Genomic DNA, 16,653 nt, shown 5'->3' with positions numbered 1-16,653 from the left:
TTCTGACTTTAGTTCTCCCCCATCCATGAACTCACTAAGTAGCCTTAGGCTAGCCACTGTTCTCCAGTTGTTCCCCTCTGCCCCTCTCCCTGCACCATCTGCAGTATGGTGGTACTAAAAATAATAATTCTAGTATGATGCTATTGTACTTTACAGAATGGTTGTAAAGATTTCTGGGATAATCTGTGTGAAGTGCTTTGAATACTCCAGGAGCATCATATACTGTAAATTATAGAAATTATAATTATCAGTTAGAGCAACATATATTTCCCTCCGCCTGCTCTGAAAAGCAATGTATTAGGCAGCAGTCTCAGGCTCCCACGATCATGCAATGGAGTGAGGTGGGACCAAAGCTGTAAATGGAAAGCAGTTTGCATTCAGATGGCAGAGGTGGTAGGAAAACATTTTCTTGCAGGTAGAAAAGTTACATAGCAAGAAGTGCGTTAGAACAGAAGCTTTTTTCCTCAATGTGCCAAGGTTGGTTGGTTTTTCAGCTTGCAGGGGTTTTGCTTTAAATATTGGTGAGCAGTAAAACATAGCATCAACCACTTTCAGTGCGAAGACACAATTCTAGTATTGCTGCCTCTCATTTCGCTGCATGACTACATGCAGCTTTTAATGTTTGAAGTTACGCAGTGTTTTTATTATGTTGCAAGACACCCAGAGTGGCTGGGGCAACCCAGTAAGATAGATAGAGTATAAATAGTAAGAATTACCATCATCATCATCATTACACCCAACCATAAAGTTAGTAATTATTTCCAAATTTGCATATGTATTTGCAAATGCATTTTAAAAACAAATCTATGTCCTCTTTTTTATTTTCTTTCTTTCTTTTTCTGTTATGTATCCTTCTTCTTTTTGGCAATGTGTTAGTGGCCACCATTAGGGAAGGAGAAATTTGATTCATTATGCATTTAACCCCAAATCTATCAAAACATTTTCCAGACCAATAGGTGAAGCAAAACACAGCTATCTTTCAAAATTCACATTTATCCAAATTTTGCAATGCAGTTCTCCAACCATTGTTTACAAAAATGCATCATATTAGGGGAAATCGTTTGCAAAAACATGTACCGGTACATTATCCAAAACTGCATACAAAAATGCGTTTATCAGTATAAATTCTCACTAAAATGCTGAAGAATATATAACTTGACGGTTTTGTTTCAGAAACCACCCTCCAAAAGCAAAGAAAGACCCAAATTCAAATTAACTGCTCCCCCTTAATAAACATCTATCTCTTTCTTAAGGTGATTACAAATTCTGTGGTTTGGCTATCAAGCTGAAGGAGCATCAGAAAAGTGAGATGAACAAGACAATCGACAGGGTAACAACCTCCACAGCTCATGAGCCAGATGTTACTCATGAGAAACATGAAGCCTTCCAGCAGCCAGAGGTCTGCTCTGAGCCTGAGAACATTCCTGAAAACCCACTGACTCTCAGGGTAAAATATCAGAATGTTTTCTCTGTTAACTCTCAGTCCTGTGATGGTTATTTTCCTGGGAACTCAATGGAGGCTGAAAGTCACATTTTCTTTTTTTCTTTTTCTTACTTTATCAACGGAACAATGAGGTCACTTGAAGCTGCTGTTCATTGTTGAATAATCATTTTGATTGCCTGATCTGTTGAAAATGAGCAACTTCAGAAATTCCCTGCTGTCCCTCTAGAAGCCCCTGCTATACACTAACATTTTTGTTCACCTTTCCATCAATTCCTTCTCACATTTACTGATCCAATGGCCAGAGGTGTAGCTATATTAGTCTGCTGCAGCAAAATGAAGATTCTTGTGCCCTAAAAGACTATGGGTCCCCCAGGGTGAGGGCAGCACACCCTGCCTTCCTCTTCAACCCTGCTTTCCTCTCCACAGCTGTCTGAGCACCTCCACAATACCTCTCTCACAGCTTACCCCAGAGCCATCAAACCTAAGTCCTGAAGGCACCAAGGGAGATCTGAACAGATGGGAGCAGAACCCACCTTCAAGGCAGAGTGCTAGGTTGCTTGCTAAGGAGCAGAACCATTTGCTGCCCTACGTTGAGCCTGCCAAATTCCTTTATATAGGAAAGCAAGGGGTGTGCTAGATGACCTGCCATTGTGTACCCAAGCGTTGGATCAGCTATGTGCCCTGCTCTCCCTTAGACCAGTGATGTGCATATGTATTGCACCAATCTAAACAGTAAGGCCTTTGGAAAGACCCCTTCTTTGAGTTCTCATTCTTCAGCAACTGGGAGCCAGGACAGTAACCTTAAAAAAGGGATACTATGTTTTTAAGGGCTAGACTGGCAGAATGTTATGAACCTAAATCTGAACAGTAAGGGTTAAATGTTGGTTTCAGGCAACTCAAATCTCCTACTGATAACAACATTCTGGTCCCCCTTTTAAACACTGAGCATGTTAAAAAGCTATGCATGACCCACCATGAAAGGGACTTTTCTCTCTGGGGACAGCAAAAAAGGATAGTAAATTAAACAACTACAGAAGTGTGTTAATGGTTAGGAGTAAACAGCCTAGGCAGCAGAAAAATATTTAATAAACAATTAAATGAAGTGGCCAAGAATATACTGCACTTTTTAAGTCTTTCTTTCTTTCCAAGCGCATAGTGATAAATGGATTCTGCTGCTTTTTTACCCATTGAGGCACAGCAGATGCACTTACCCTGAATCCATATATCTTGGATGTCCAAGGAAGCCATTAATTGTGTCCTTTGGTTTTCCTATTTAGACACTTAGGCCAAAAAGGAATTCTAAAGTACACAGGCACTGGTAACTGCAAAAATGAGACATGTGTTTGCAAGAATAGCCACTACTGCTTAATGTAGCAGTTTTTCCAACCATGTCCCAAACTGTTGTGTTAATACTTTTACAATGTTCTTCAATTTTTACTGATATGACATAGAACCACACAACACTCATACCAGCACAATAAGTACACTAGACAGAGTGCAGGAAAGGGATGAAGAGGGCAAAGGCTGCTGGCAATCAGTTTCAAGGCCAATTATACTGTCTAAGCTACGTAGGATAGGGCAAGTTGGCTTTTCTTGATTAGGCATAAAAAACAGTATATACTTTCCATATAGCATGGTAGTCATCCATCTACTAAAGCAGAGGCAGGGAACCTGTGGCCCTTTAGCTGTTGGTGGGCTCGCAAGTCCTATCCTACCCTATCTCCAACTCATATCATCCCTGAGCTATGCTGGCTGGGGTTGATGGGGCTTGGAATGAGTTGATCAACATCTAGAGAGCTGCAGGTTCCCCATTCCTGTTCTAAAGTTGATGGTATATTGCCAACACATGAAGCTACCTGAAGACAAATCCTTGATCCATTGGTGGATAGGTGGGATTTTCCTGTGCTGCAGAAAGGTAAGCTTGTAAACAAAAGGGCACATGACTGCCATTTCCTCTGTTGAGGCATGAGGTCCCACACTGTTGAGAGACATCTTATCATGTCCGTATTATGTGATAATTTCCATGGTTGTTGGATGCAAGCCTAAACACTTGAGAAACAGGACTTTCATTAAGTTGGTTCAGAGGAACGAATTGATAATGCCCTCTCTGTTTCTCACTCCAAATGAAATGTATTTCTTTCTTTTAGGAGGCGCTAGAAGTTCACAAGCCTCACTTTATTTCCCGCTCACAAGAACGCCTAAAGAAACTGAAACACATGGTACAGCTGAGGAAAACCCAGCAGGGTGATGCTTCAAAAAAGAAACAAGGGGCTGCTCTTTCTCGCAAACTTTCCACGTCTTCCATTACGAGTAAGAAGAAACAGTATACAATTCCTCATCCTCTCAGTGGTAAGTTCACCTGTGGCACTTTAACCAAATTATCACAGTTTCTGCTAGAATATGCAGTCTTCCTTTGTTAATGTTTGGTGCTCCAGCCAGGAGATAGTCTTTCATACTGATTCCTGCATGGATGTACTTTGTGGCGAAGCTAAATGTCATGCTCATGTATCAATATATAATTCTCCAGAAGCCTTTGCCATTGTATCAGTTCAATTCACTCCAATCTCCCCAGTCATACTACACAAAAGGGGCAAATCATTGCACCACACAGGATCTCTTTAAGGAGAAGTAAGCTTTATTTCTGCAAACTGTACCACAATGCCTTTGCAACATAGATCTCATGGAAATATTTTCTCTGTCTTAGGGAGAAACTCTAACATAGTATGGCAGTTGTGTTGCTACTTTTTCCTTAAATTAGGGATGAGGAACCTGTGGTTCTCCAGATGTTGGGCTCCAACCCCCATCAGCCCCAGCCAGGCATGATGGGTGTTGTAGTCCATGAAGGGCCATCAGTTCCGTATTCTTGTCCTAAATAATTATAGGCCTAGGGTAGCTCATTTCTACTGAGAAAAAGAGGGTCAACAGGACTTTGTTTTTAAGAATCCTGTGTCCGTGCGCGTGTGCGTGCGTGTGTGCAGTATCCATTCTGATCAGGGTGGGCAGATGAGATAAGCCTCACATCCTCACATGGTGCCTTCTTAACAAGAATCATATCTGCCTGTAGTTATTCAGGAAAATCAAGATTGTAGCTGTCTGTTATATATTCAGGAAACATCCAGTCTGATGTGCAACTTCTAATGACCAGTAGTCATCATTGATGTTTTGCAGTGTATAAACTCAAGAAAGCATCAGATGGAATTGTTCTATTTCAGAGATAAAGTAGCATGCCATGTCTATTCTGTAATTCATTTTTCGGCGGTAGAAGATCTAACAGCAATGCAAAAACTTTTTGCTAGATAAGTGGCTTCCTTTTCTTAACAGCTCAGCAAAAACTGTGTGTGTGTGGGGGGGGGGTTATAGGGTGGAGTCCTAAGGGATTCATTCTTTCATTTTTCTCACCGTAAAATTTGAGAGCATTCTTCTGCTTTGCCACAGGAAGCAGGGCAGCTACCCCCCGGTGACATTTCTCATTGTAAGCTCCCCAAATCCCTTTACTTCTGGGAACCCTGCTTTCAAATAAAAGAAAAAGATAGCAAACATAATCCAAAGTGATAGAGCCAATAGTGAAAATGCTTGCCTACTGAACTTTTCTTTCTCTGTAAAGCTTAACATTTAAAAGCTTGATCTTTAAAAGGATGAATATGGTCATGCTTGAGCAATTACAGATTAGTTTAGATTATACTTTGTCTTGTTATATATATATATATATATATATATATATATATATATATATATATGCATGCAATAATTTCATCTCTATACTTATATTTTTTATATTCCCAAAGCATGCTGCTTATTCTTGTAACTTGTAATATAAATCCTTTTTCTTTTTGCTTTACAGCTTTGTAAGCATAATTTTGCATGTGCTATTTCTTTTCCGCAATAACATGATCCCCCCCCACACTTATCCACAAACTTGAGCACAGCTCCATTACTGCCAGCTGCACCTTCACAACAGACTTTAATTTGTACATTATTGCTATGTTCCATCTTCACCATTATTCAACAGGTGGCTCTCAGTCAGGATTAGGGCATCATTAATCAACTGGGAAGTTGCCTTTCTCAGACAAAAGGCAGGGCAATTCTATGGAAGGACTGCCTCTTGTAGCGCGGAGAACTTGGCTTAAGCCAATGTCATAGCAAATAAATGGTGGGAGTGCAGGCAGGGGTGGAGGAAGGGAGTGTGGTGGGTGCAGACCGCCCCGGGTGTCACCACGGGGGAGGGGGTGACAAAATGCCAGGCGGCACTCACCGTGGGCCTGCAGCACACCCGAGCCACACGTCTCTCCTGGGAGAGACACGGTGGCTTGGGCGCGTGCAGGCTCCATGCTGCCCAAACAGTTCACCTGCTGCCTCCACCCCTCCAGCCATAGGGCAGCTGAGAGGGAGGAGGCAGGCAGACTCTAGAGGCCCCACAGTGCGCCCCAGGACTAATGCTTCTTTGAAGTCTGCAGTGCCTTCCCAGACACTTTTGGCTAGCATGAGCCTTGTGGAGATGTCAAGACTGGGCAGAGGAAGGTGAGGAAGGGAAGAACAGAGAACTGGAGAAATTGGACCACGAGGAGGGGCCATTGCGAATATTGACTCAGACCCTAGAGATGGGGCAAGGGGACTGTCAGGGCAGAAGTCCACCTCTGTGCCATAGGAGACCTTGTACATCACAGGAACCTGACACTGCACCAGGACTGTCCCCTCCGAAAGCCTCCTCTGGTTCAGGGGATGCCTGCAGATAGATCATATAGCAAGCTGGCCCATTAACTCTGCCTCTGTCACAATGGATGTACCGGTGAGAACAAACTCAGCAAACCAAGCCTCTCTGAAGGAGGGCTTGCTTGCTTGCTCAGTCCTGTGGCTCAAGACACCAACCGCACAAAAGGAGGGCTTTGGGGGGCATGTAAAGTGTCAGAACAACATCTTAGGTTCTGCTTATCCATGCACCTGTTGACCTATGCACCTTGTAACATGACTGATATATCATAGCAATCCATGCATTTAAGCTTTTGGCAAACAAAAAACAAACAAAAAAACCAAGCTGTGAATCAGAGTCCTGCTGGCAGCCTCCCTCAGAGCCTGTCAATCACTCTTGATATTGAGCTTCCAGTGGCAGGCAATTAACTTCTTCACAGGACCCTTAACTCCATTTAGTTGCTAGGGAATCATTCCATGAGTGACTAGGATCTGGGTGGGATTCACTCTCAATAGTACTAGTAGTAACATATTACTCAGTCCTGAGTGAACATAGGATGATGAGCGTAATTACAGCTTATGTATGTTCAGCTGCAGGATGTTGCTGACCACAGTGGTCAAGAAAGAGTTGGCTAGATTACTATGTTTGTTGAGCTTTCCCTTCGCTCAGATAATGGAGGTACCTTAACAAATCACACAGTTTTTATAATCATTGGTTGCATTTTTCTCTTGCCCTTTGTTCTAAGGAGCTCAGGGAGGCAAACATGGTGTACCTTTCCTCGTTTTATCCTCACAACCACCCTGTGAGGTGGGCTAAGACCCAGGGTCACCCAGTAAACCTTTTTCCTGAGCAAGGATTTGAAACAGGTTTTCTGAATCTAAGTACAACACTTTGCACAGTACGCATAATGTTCATGATTATTATAATATAATAACAATTATATAATATAATAACCACAAGTACAAATGTATGTGTACTTAAAACCATGTACCCTCTTTAAAAATGCAACATTGTCTAATCTTATTTTCTTGCTTGGAAATTTCATCGTTTTGTTTTTCATCTGTTTACAGCATCTTGACTTCAGAAACTAAACATTATATTGAGGTAGAGGGAAAAATATCACATTAAGTAACAGCATGCAATAAGATTTTTGCCTAGATGCATTATGCTGGCAAAATGTTCGGTAGTAAAAATGCAGATGTCTTTCTTACGAGCTAAGAAATTATGTACTCAAGTGACCGTATATTAAAACTATGACAATCTGTCTACAGGTATAGTGTGAGGCAGAGGCGAAAATCGTGAGTTAGGATACAGGGAAACAATATGACGTGGGGGGCATCACTATATCTCATCCTAACCCTCCCGTATGAAGTTGTTCTGTCATAAAATGGAACCCATGTATGCTGTCTTTCACTCCTTGGTGGAAGTATGGGGTACATGTGTGATAAATACACAGATCCAGAGATATGCTGCACATGAGAATTGCAATCTGAGGCCCAATGAACATCCTGAGATATGTGTCTTGTATTCTTCTTTGAATTTAAGAGTGTATGGCCATACATTGCAAAAAGTCCTGAATTCTTACTAAATTTATTTAGCCTATGTGGATCAAACTACATAGGAATTTGACACTGAAAAAACATTGCTCCTAAAGAATATAATGCAACTGCAAAGCTTGGAAATGAAATTTAATAAAGAACTGTATGTCCCCCCTACAGTAAATGCAAAGGGAAGAACACTGCCCCCTCTTCTTTTGCTTGACTTTGTAACTTTGGTAAATCCTTGTTCATCTGTAATTCAGCACTGAAGAGAGAAAGTAGGCACTGAATCTTCATTTCTCTACTGATGAAACATGGCAGGAGAACTCCCTAAAGGAAGTAGTTTCAAGGTGCCCTTTGCTACAGTTACAAATTGATGAAAATCTAAAGATGACTTACCTTTCATGTCAAATAAACTGTTGCTGAAAATCTGATTTAGTAAAAGTGGATATCGGGGGAGTCACCTTCCTTATCACCCCAAAGAGCAGTAAGGGGTGAGGCACAGGGGCTGTTGTGGGAGAGGGAAATTGCTCTCATCTGGAAGTGTACAAAATACCTCCTCGTGATTTTGAGCAATTCCCCCTCTCACCCAGCTGCCCACCCAACCCATCCCACACTGAGACAAAAGCTTCTGCAGAAGTTCTTGTACGTGAATAAGTTTACTGCCCAACATAAATCTGAAAAACAAAGTCCCTCTACAAAGTCAGATTTAAGAACCACCTTAAAACTCGCATGAAGGCCATTGAGCATTACTTGCTTAGTGGCGCTTACAATATTTGAAAACCTCTTGCCATGGAAGAACATCTCAAACTTTCTCATATACAAAACCTAAGGACCTAAAAGCTATTTTTATGCAAGGAAAGGATCTGAGAGAAAAAGACACACACCACTTGATTGTAAGAAAACCTCTAAGGGGTTTACAAAAACATAAAGCAAAATATTAAAACATATGCATAGTGTATATGCTTTCACAGAAACTAAATATCACATGGAAAAAGAGGAAAAAAATATTACTTTCTCATTGTGCTATTACTAAAGATAAATTTTATCTTCCAAAGTGAGTAATAAAAATGTGGTTTTAAATACATTTATTAATTACTCAAGCAACAGCAGTTTCCTTCCTGTCATGGTTATTAATGATAAATGTCTCTAGCAAGAAACTTTTTCCATAATTTATCTGCCGCACCTTATTCTTCATAAAAATATAATGTAGTCTTTGTGAGGTTTTATATGTTCTCAGAATGACAGAAACTACTGTATCTATTAGGCATTTGATAAATTTCTTTAGCACTCTGCTCATCATAATCGTAACTGCAGCCCTGTTGGATAGGAAATTATCACTTCCATTTTGCAACCTGGCTCAACAGCACAGTGGTTATTTCATCACTCAATCATTCATTCAGCTATTCCGTCAGTGCATAAAGATACCTATCAAGCAAATGAAGAAGCAGTTCAAGCACCTGCTGTGTGAAGAGACAAAGATTCATTAAACCATCTCTGGCTGCATGCTGAAGTGGCATGAATCAGTGCTCAGTGTTCTTCTTACACGCAAATCACTACTATGCCCATGGAACTGAATACTTCTTCATTGACCAAGCCATAGATGTCCACTGCTTACCTTTCAACCTCAAGCTCTTCTTTCCCCTGTGTTCCCAAAGTGAAAGCTGCAGTTTTCAGGATTCTAACAAATATGGCAACATACCAACACCAACTGTAATTTGATATACCTCAATTTCAAAATTTCTTCTATTCTGTCCACTTCAGGTGGACTCTCTCAAGATCACACTTTTAAAAGATTGCTTAAAATGGATAAGTAATACTCCAAAGCATTCATCTCTCAATAACTAGTTATGAGCTAGAGTTGCCATTTTACAATATGTCTTGAAGGATCCTAAGTCTTCATTCCATTCATTGAAGGAGTTGCTATGCATAAAAAGAGAGTTTTCTGCATACAGAAGGGCTTAATTCCATAAACAAAAGCTGTCCTGAGGGGAGAAGCTCATTTTGTTCACAGAGCAAATACACAACTGGTTGTGACGTACACCTTGGGGTCATAATAGATAGCTCAGTGAAGACGTCGACCCTGTGTGTGGCGTCTGTGGAAAAAGGCAGATACCATGCAAGGGATAATTAGGAAAGGAATTGAAAATTCAACAGCCAATATCACAGTACTGTTACACAAATCTATTATGTGACCACATTTGGAAAGCTGTGAACAGTTCTGGTCACCTCACCCCATAATGAATACTTTCAGTTTGGAAAAGGTAAAGATTATAGCAAGGAAAGATTATAGCATTTATGGGGGAAGGTTTAAAGAAAAGGCAAGTAAGAGGTGATATGGCTGAAGTTGATAAAAATATTTCTCTATACAATGCAGAGTTAAACTCTGGAACTCATTCCCACAGCAGGCATTAATAGCCATGAACTTGGGTAGCTGTAAAAGAGGACCATACAAATTCATGGAGGACAAGGCTATCCATAGCAACTAGCCACAATTACTATGTTCTCCTTCCACTGTTGGAGGCAGTATGACTCTGAATACCAGTTGCTGGGAATCTCAGCTGGGAAGAAGAAGAAGAAGAAGAAGAAGAAGAAGAAGAAGAAGAAGAAGAAGAAGAAGAAGAAGAAGAGTTTTGATTTGATATCCCGCCTTTCACTCCCCTTAAGGAGTCTCAAAGCGGCTAACATTCTCCTTTCCCTTCCTCCCCCACAACAAACACTCTGTGAGGTGAGTGGGGCTGAGAGACTTCAGAGAAGTGTGATTAGCCCAAGGTCACCCAGCAGCTGCATGTGGAGGAGCGGGGGCGCAAACCCGGTTCACCAGATTACAGGTCCTTTGCTCTTAACCACTACACCACACTGGCTCTCATAGTGGCTGGGGATAGTGCTGTGGGGCTTATGTCCTGCTTATGGGCTTCCCCAGTGCTATATTTCTAGAAAAAGAGGTGCTGGAACTCACCATGAACGCCTCCCTTGTTGTCTTATAATGGCAATGGTGCCCACTTGAGAAGAACTCAATTCCAGTGAATTCTGGCTGGAAAAAAGCCCTGGGCTTCCCATAGGCATGTGGTTAGCTGCTGTGAGAGCAGGATGCTGGACTAGATGGGCCATAGGCCTGATTTAGCAGATTCTTCTTATGGTCTTATACTTCTTCACATCTAACTCCATTCTGTAAATCCCCAAACTTGGGATTTTGAATGGTTGTGCTTTTTTTAAAACACGCTAATGTGTCCTGTGTCTTTTTTTTAATGCAGTAAGCCTCCCCTTGGCATAGTTATATTATTCTTTTATATTAGCTCTGGCTACTCGTCTGGGAAATGGGAGGCAATAGTTTCGTGATCTCACTTCTACTCTGCCTGCTGAGCTGAAAAGAACAGGATAACCCTGAAATCTCCTCTCGCTCCCCCAGTGTTCTTGGAAGCGAATGTCCTGCTGTAGAAATTCTACAGCTTGGTAGTATTGAATTGTGACATTTTAGATATAAACATTTGAGATCATGAAGCTGAGAAGGCACTTGAATGCGAGCAGGGCCAATCTTATTCAGCAGCATGAACCATTTAGGGAAGAGAGAGAATATGCCCTGCGTTGACGCAGCTTGTTCTTAAGTCTTTATCCGTATCCAACCCTTGTGTAGATTTTCACTGCAACTCAGGGAAAACTTCAAGGACAGGGCCAAGTATGATTTGTCTGCAGGTTTCTTAGTCACTGGAGAGCTATATGTTATTTCAAAACAATAGCTGTAATATCAGTATTTGAAAAACAGAAAATCCCTCCACAACCAGAGTGAGGTGATGGAAACATCCTCATTCCATTTACTGTATAATTTACGTTTTAAAAAAATAAAGGCCTGTATCTTCTTCACCATGTATCCTTCTGATTTATACTGAGGAATATGTTTTCCACCATTTCCCCAATTACTTCGTTAAAGGCTTTGTTAAAGCATATCCTCTAAGAACTTGATTCCGTTATTAGTGAAAGATGGTGTAACACTACAAGCTTGTGAACCATTGAAGGGATGGATTTTTATTTTTGTATTTTTATGTTGTAGACTGCCTGTGATCTTCAGTTGAAGGCCGATATTCAAATCTTTTTTTTTTTTATCCAAATAATTTTTATCGGTTTTCATGTAAATACAAGAACAACATGTGACTTGTCCAGTGGTACATTCTTATTCATATACCGTACACAGTACACAAGCAATTTGTTTATTTATGCATTGCCAATTCAAGTATCCTCTCTACAGAGATTCTTGTGTTGTGAGTGCAATAAAAGTATCTTCTGTCTCATTTATAAAGGAAAAGGCAAATCTTGCCCAAAGTATTGAAGTGCTTTTAATTACCGTATTGGCCCAAATATAAGCTGCACCTTTAACATTGGAGAGGTGGGAAGAAAAAATACCCAAATATAAGCCACTCCCTTTCTCGCTGCTCCTGGCTGCATACTGGGGAAGGCGGAGAGCCACGCTTTGCCGGTGGCCTTTCCCCTTCCTTCCTCACTCTCTCCCTTCCCGGCCATGGGGGAGAGGATGGGAGACTACGTGCGGGGCGGGCACTGCTTTGCCGCGCTCCTGGCGCTGTTTGCCCTACTCTCCTGGCTGCATACCGTAAGGTTACAAAAATAAGCCACTCTTTAACTTTTCACGGTCAGAATTTGGAGGGGAAAGTGAGGCTTATATTCAGGCCAATACGGTACCCTTCTATAACGAGCAAGGCGTTCTGATAGATCCAAACTAAGAAATAAGAATAAAAATAATTAATGTTTGGGTGTATATGCATCCATCTATCTGCCCCAAGGCCTCTTCTCAACCTTCCACTGGTGAATAGAAGGCAATGCATTTAACCGAGGAGCCATAGATTTGGTTTTCTACTTGGATCTTTCAAATTAATTGCGAGCACGGGCAGTTTAATCAGTATTTTAGCTGGCCTTTCCTGGATTACAAGAATATTATATGAACATGGAGATGAAGATTTTCGAAAGCTACAGTGTCTCACAGAGGGCTTTTAAAGCACAGATTGGCAGCTACTGAGAACAAGAGGATAATCTATAGCGCAGCTCAGATGTGATGGTGGACAAACTCTTTCCTGTCTCAATCTCTTCCCCTTCAGGAAGCACTCATTTCCCGCATGCTCTACCCACTTCTTTGTATCCAGATGGGTAGAGGTAATTAATTTCACACTGGAAACAATGAGGAACCAGCTCCGCACACCTGTCTTGCAAATTATGGGCAGGTTTCCAATGCACTGACCATCTCTGTTATGTCATAGCATGTTCCCAGCATTTATATTTAATAGTCATTTATCTCTAGCCAGCATCTCCTTGCGCTTATGTGAAATCTGATGCGCGCAGGCAGCTGTTGGAGGCATCTTTGCATGTGCACCTGCATTGTACATACAGTGGTTTCCTTGATACTGCAGTGAATGGGGACTATTGTTTCCTCTGGAAGTTCTGTGTGTGAGGTCATTAACAAACGGGGGTCAAAATGAGTAGTCCCCATGATATGCCATCAAGCCCACTATTTTTATTTCAGGGTTGCTGTGAAACAAAATCAAATTCCTTGGGAGACCTTTCTCTCTATATTTAATGTAAATGGAACAACGTATCTATTGAGAATGTAGGATCATTAGATCATACATAAATCACACAGTCCATTTTGTCAATGGTCTCTTAATTTATGGAGAATAGCAGCCTACATCCCGGATCCTTTTCCATATAAATACCAGCATCTATCTGTGCAGTTCCTGTTTACCTTCTCAGCTTCCCGCCCCCTAAAGAGTTTCTTACTAGAGACAGTTGTAATTCATGCAGAAGATTTCACAAGGTGCTAAAAGTAAATTGAGAAAAAATTATCATGTTTAGCCAGCAGAAGATTTTATCATCATAGGAGCACTCTAGTGGCAAACAACCTGAAATTCTTTTACTAGCCTTTTGTTTTGTATATTTTTTATGTTTGATTTCAAGGAGGCTAATTAGTCCAAGATAGACTACTTTGCTGTTGACTACATTGAACAAATTAGAGATCCCACTGTGATGAACTGAATAGAAACAATGTTCAAATAACCAGATTTAAATCTCAAAAAAGCATCATGTAATTACTTCAGTGACAGGGCTACCAGCTGTTTATAGTACTTTAAATCTTCATAATGAACAGCCTTGTGATCTTAGTGTACACAAGCACTCTTAGATGTTTTTTAATTTGCAAGAACATATGTCTGTGTGATTTTATGTGTTAATATACCTGAGTTCCCCATTCTCCTTTTAGGGATACTGTTTCCTTGCTGGGGGGGGGGGGACTACATTATAGGGAATAATAAAGCTGCCATCCAACTTTGCATTCAATATTTGTTCATTCTCTTGACTTGTTATTGATTTATCTTACAGTGAGCTCGTGAAATCCATATTTTCATGAGTATTTAGAAGTAACAGAATTGATGGTCTCCCTTGGTGTGTTCAAGTAATTACTACTGTGAAGTTTTGGAAGTTCTATGATACTTTTCATGGAGCTGAAACTGTTTACACACACATGCCACAGGCTGTTCTCTTTCAGACAGGGATAGGCAACCTGTGCCCCCCCCCCCCCAAATGTTGAACCACAAGTCCCATTATCCCTAACCATTGTCAATACTGGTTGGACCTAATGGGGCCCCAAGTAGCCGATATTGATATGAGGACTTAGGGGATTTTGGATAAAGGAAGAGAATATGAGTGTTCCTGTGTGCAAACATGAGTGGTGAAAACAGGACAGCAAGAATATATTGAGCCCTAAAAGGATTCTCCACACATGCCTGAAATGCAAAATAATATTCTCCATTGTGGAGGGATGCGGATGGCGCTGTGGGTTAAACCACAGAGCCTAGGGCTTGCCGATCAGAAGGTTGGCAGTTCGAATCCCCGTGACGGGGTGAGCTCCTGTTGCTTGGTCCCTGCTCCTGCCCACCTAGCAGTTCGAAAGCACATCAAAGTACAAGTAGATAAATAGGTACTGCTCCAGCGGGAAGGTAAACGGCATTACCGTGCACTGCTCTGGTTTGCCAGAAGCGGCTTAGTCATGCTGGCCACATGACCCAGAAGCTGTACGCAGGCTCCCTCGGCCAATAAAGAGAGATGAGCGCTGCAACCCCAGAGTCGTCCACGACTGGACCTAATGGTCAGGGGTCCCTTTACCCTTTACCGTGGAGGGGACCCATTAACTTCATTTATAGAATACTTAAATCCTATGGCTTGGGTCTGCAGCTTCATGACGTTCACATTCATAGGCACACATTACAGTTTTCTACATGTTTGTTTCTATATTTTTGCCTCTATCCAGACTCTTTTTCTTTGCTTGTCTTTCCCCAATAAACACTATCTTTTACAATCCTCTTCCACGGTTAATGCGTGTACATCTTGGGCTTCCCATCATCTTTGATAATGCCATTTTCCTGCCTTTGTAATAGTTTTGTCCTGTGTTTCTTGCAGTATAATCCAGAACATGTTTACTCATTGAGCCCCACTGTACCACAACCAGGATTATGCCTTTAGCTACCTTAATCTCTTCTGTACTTTTTCCTTCCAAACACAGATTTTAAAAAGTTTGAAACTGTTTAGGAAACATCCCCACATTTCTTTTTGTCACAACTTTTGGACTGCTTACCTAATATGAATTTAGCATGTGCTGATTTGCTCTATGCTTTCACCTGGGAAGGGGCATGTCAATAACTGTTTTCATGTTTTACAGATAACTGCTTGCAGATTTTACGTGTATGCACCTTCTACCTCAATAGTTGCATTTAGTCCAGGACAAAGCTGAGTTGGAGATAGCTGTTGGCTTCCAGTTCTCTCCTTGCCTCCAACATTTGTGCCTGGGTTGGTGGGCGTCAAACCAATAGTGAATCAGGAACAAAACCAGAAACAAACTGAAGTACATCAAAGCTGTTGTTGCCTAGGCTCCAACAAATCTTTGATAGGTCTTCCAGTCTGGGATGGCAAGGGTAGCTAATGGCTTGAGAACTCTTCACTGACCCGAAAGATGCTCCAAATCACAATTCTTGGGGCTTACCATGTAGAACTCCTGAAATCTTTGTAAAGGAGTTAATCTGCAGCTTCTTCAAAGTATGCTGAAGTGTATTTTGTATCTGAAGATTCTTGTCCCGTTTCAAGCCAGGCCCCAGTGCATTTGAATTTTTGTCCATTGAAAATGGGATTTACTTCTGGTGATAACTGGGGTCCCATTTCCAAGCAAATAATATTACCCTTGAAAAAAGGGAAGCCATGGTGTTTGCAGAGCTTAACTCGGTCCAGGGTCTACCATTTCCAATTCAAAGTCTGAGCTTTGGGACCAGGAAAGTGACAATACAAAAGAGAATGCCACTGAGCATTTGCAAGTGGCACTACTGAATAACTGCAACCATTCCCTACATATTTAACATGAGAAGGAAGGGCTACAAAGGGTGTCTGCAGATGACTTCTTTATTGAGCTTTCACAGATGTTCTACAACTTCCACTGTTTATTGAGTATTCATCCTGATTTATCGGCTTGGAGGTTTTACGACTGCCTGCCAATCCATTGCTATCCCACACTTTCCAGTGCATGTCCCCATCACTTTCCTTCGTGCAAAAAGTCTGGTTGTTTTTAAGTGGCTTTGTTGCATCAGAGCACTTTAATCCACTTTAATTGTGCAAGGCTAAGTTTGCTGGTATGCAGTTGAATCTCCTGCAGAATTGTGACAGGTCTGGAAGGAACCCCAGGTCAAAGAGTGCAACTCCCAGGCATGCTTCAACCACAACCAGCTCTTCTGTTGGAAATTAAGTTCAGTCTTCACTTCTGTGCATCAGCAATTTTATTTGTAGGCAGGAATCCAACTTATTCCTTTTTTTCCTCTTTTCCCAGCCTGCCTTCCCTGTGGCTTTAAGTGGCTTTCCAACTAGCAAATGTGTTTTGCTCCTCATTCATCTCCATTCTTTGGGGCCAGCATTTGCATTTGTTAAAATACATTACGAAGATTAGC

The 16,653-nt window shown here is 41.4% G+C and overlaps 1 protein-coding gene across 3 annotated transcripts in view; it reads left to right on the top strand.

Moving 5' to 3' along the window:
- LOC310677166 ((E2-independent) E3 ubiquitin-conjugating enzyme FATS) overlaps positions 1-16,653 on the top strand; it is a 125,978-nt gene that overhangs the window by 98,962 nt on the left and 10,363 nt on the right. For all 3 annotated transcript variants that reach the window (XM_083439621.1, XM_083439622.1, XM_083439623.1), the window contains 2 exons: positions 1,254-1,447; positions 3,592-3,793. In XM_083439621.1, coding sequence (XP_083295747.1) covers positions 1,254-1,447; positions 3,592-3,793 — 396 coding nt within the window. The remainder of the gene's footprint in view (positions 1-1,253; positions 1,448-3,591; positions 3,794-16,653) is intronic.

The sequence above is a fragment of the Podarcis tiliguerta genome (assembly GCF_965153285.1).
Source record: "Podarcis tiliguerta genome assembly, chromosome: 5".
Lineage (NCBI taxonomy): Eukaryota > Metazoa > Chordata > Lepidosauria > Squamata > Lacertidae > Podarcis > Podarcis tiliguerta.
The sequence above is the reverse complement of the archived record's forward strand: the minus strand, read 5'-3'. Positions and strand labels throughout refer to the sequence as shown.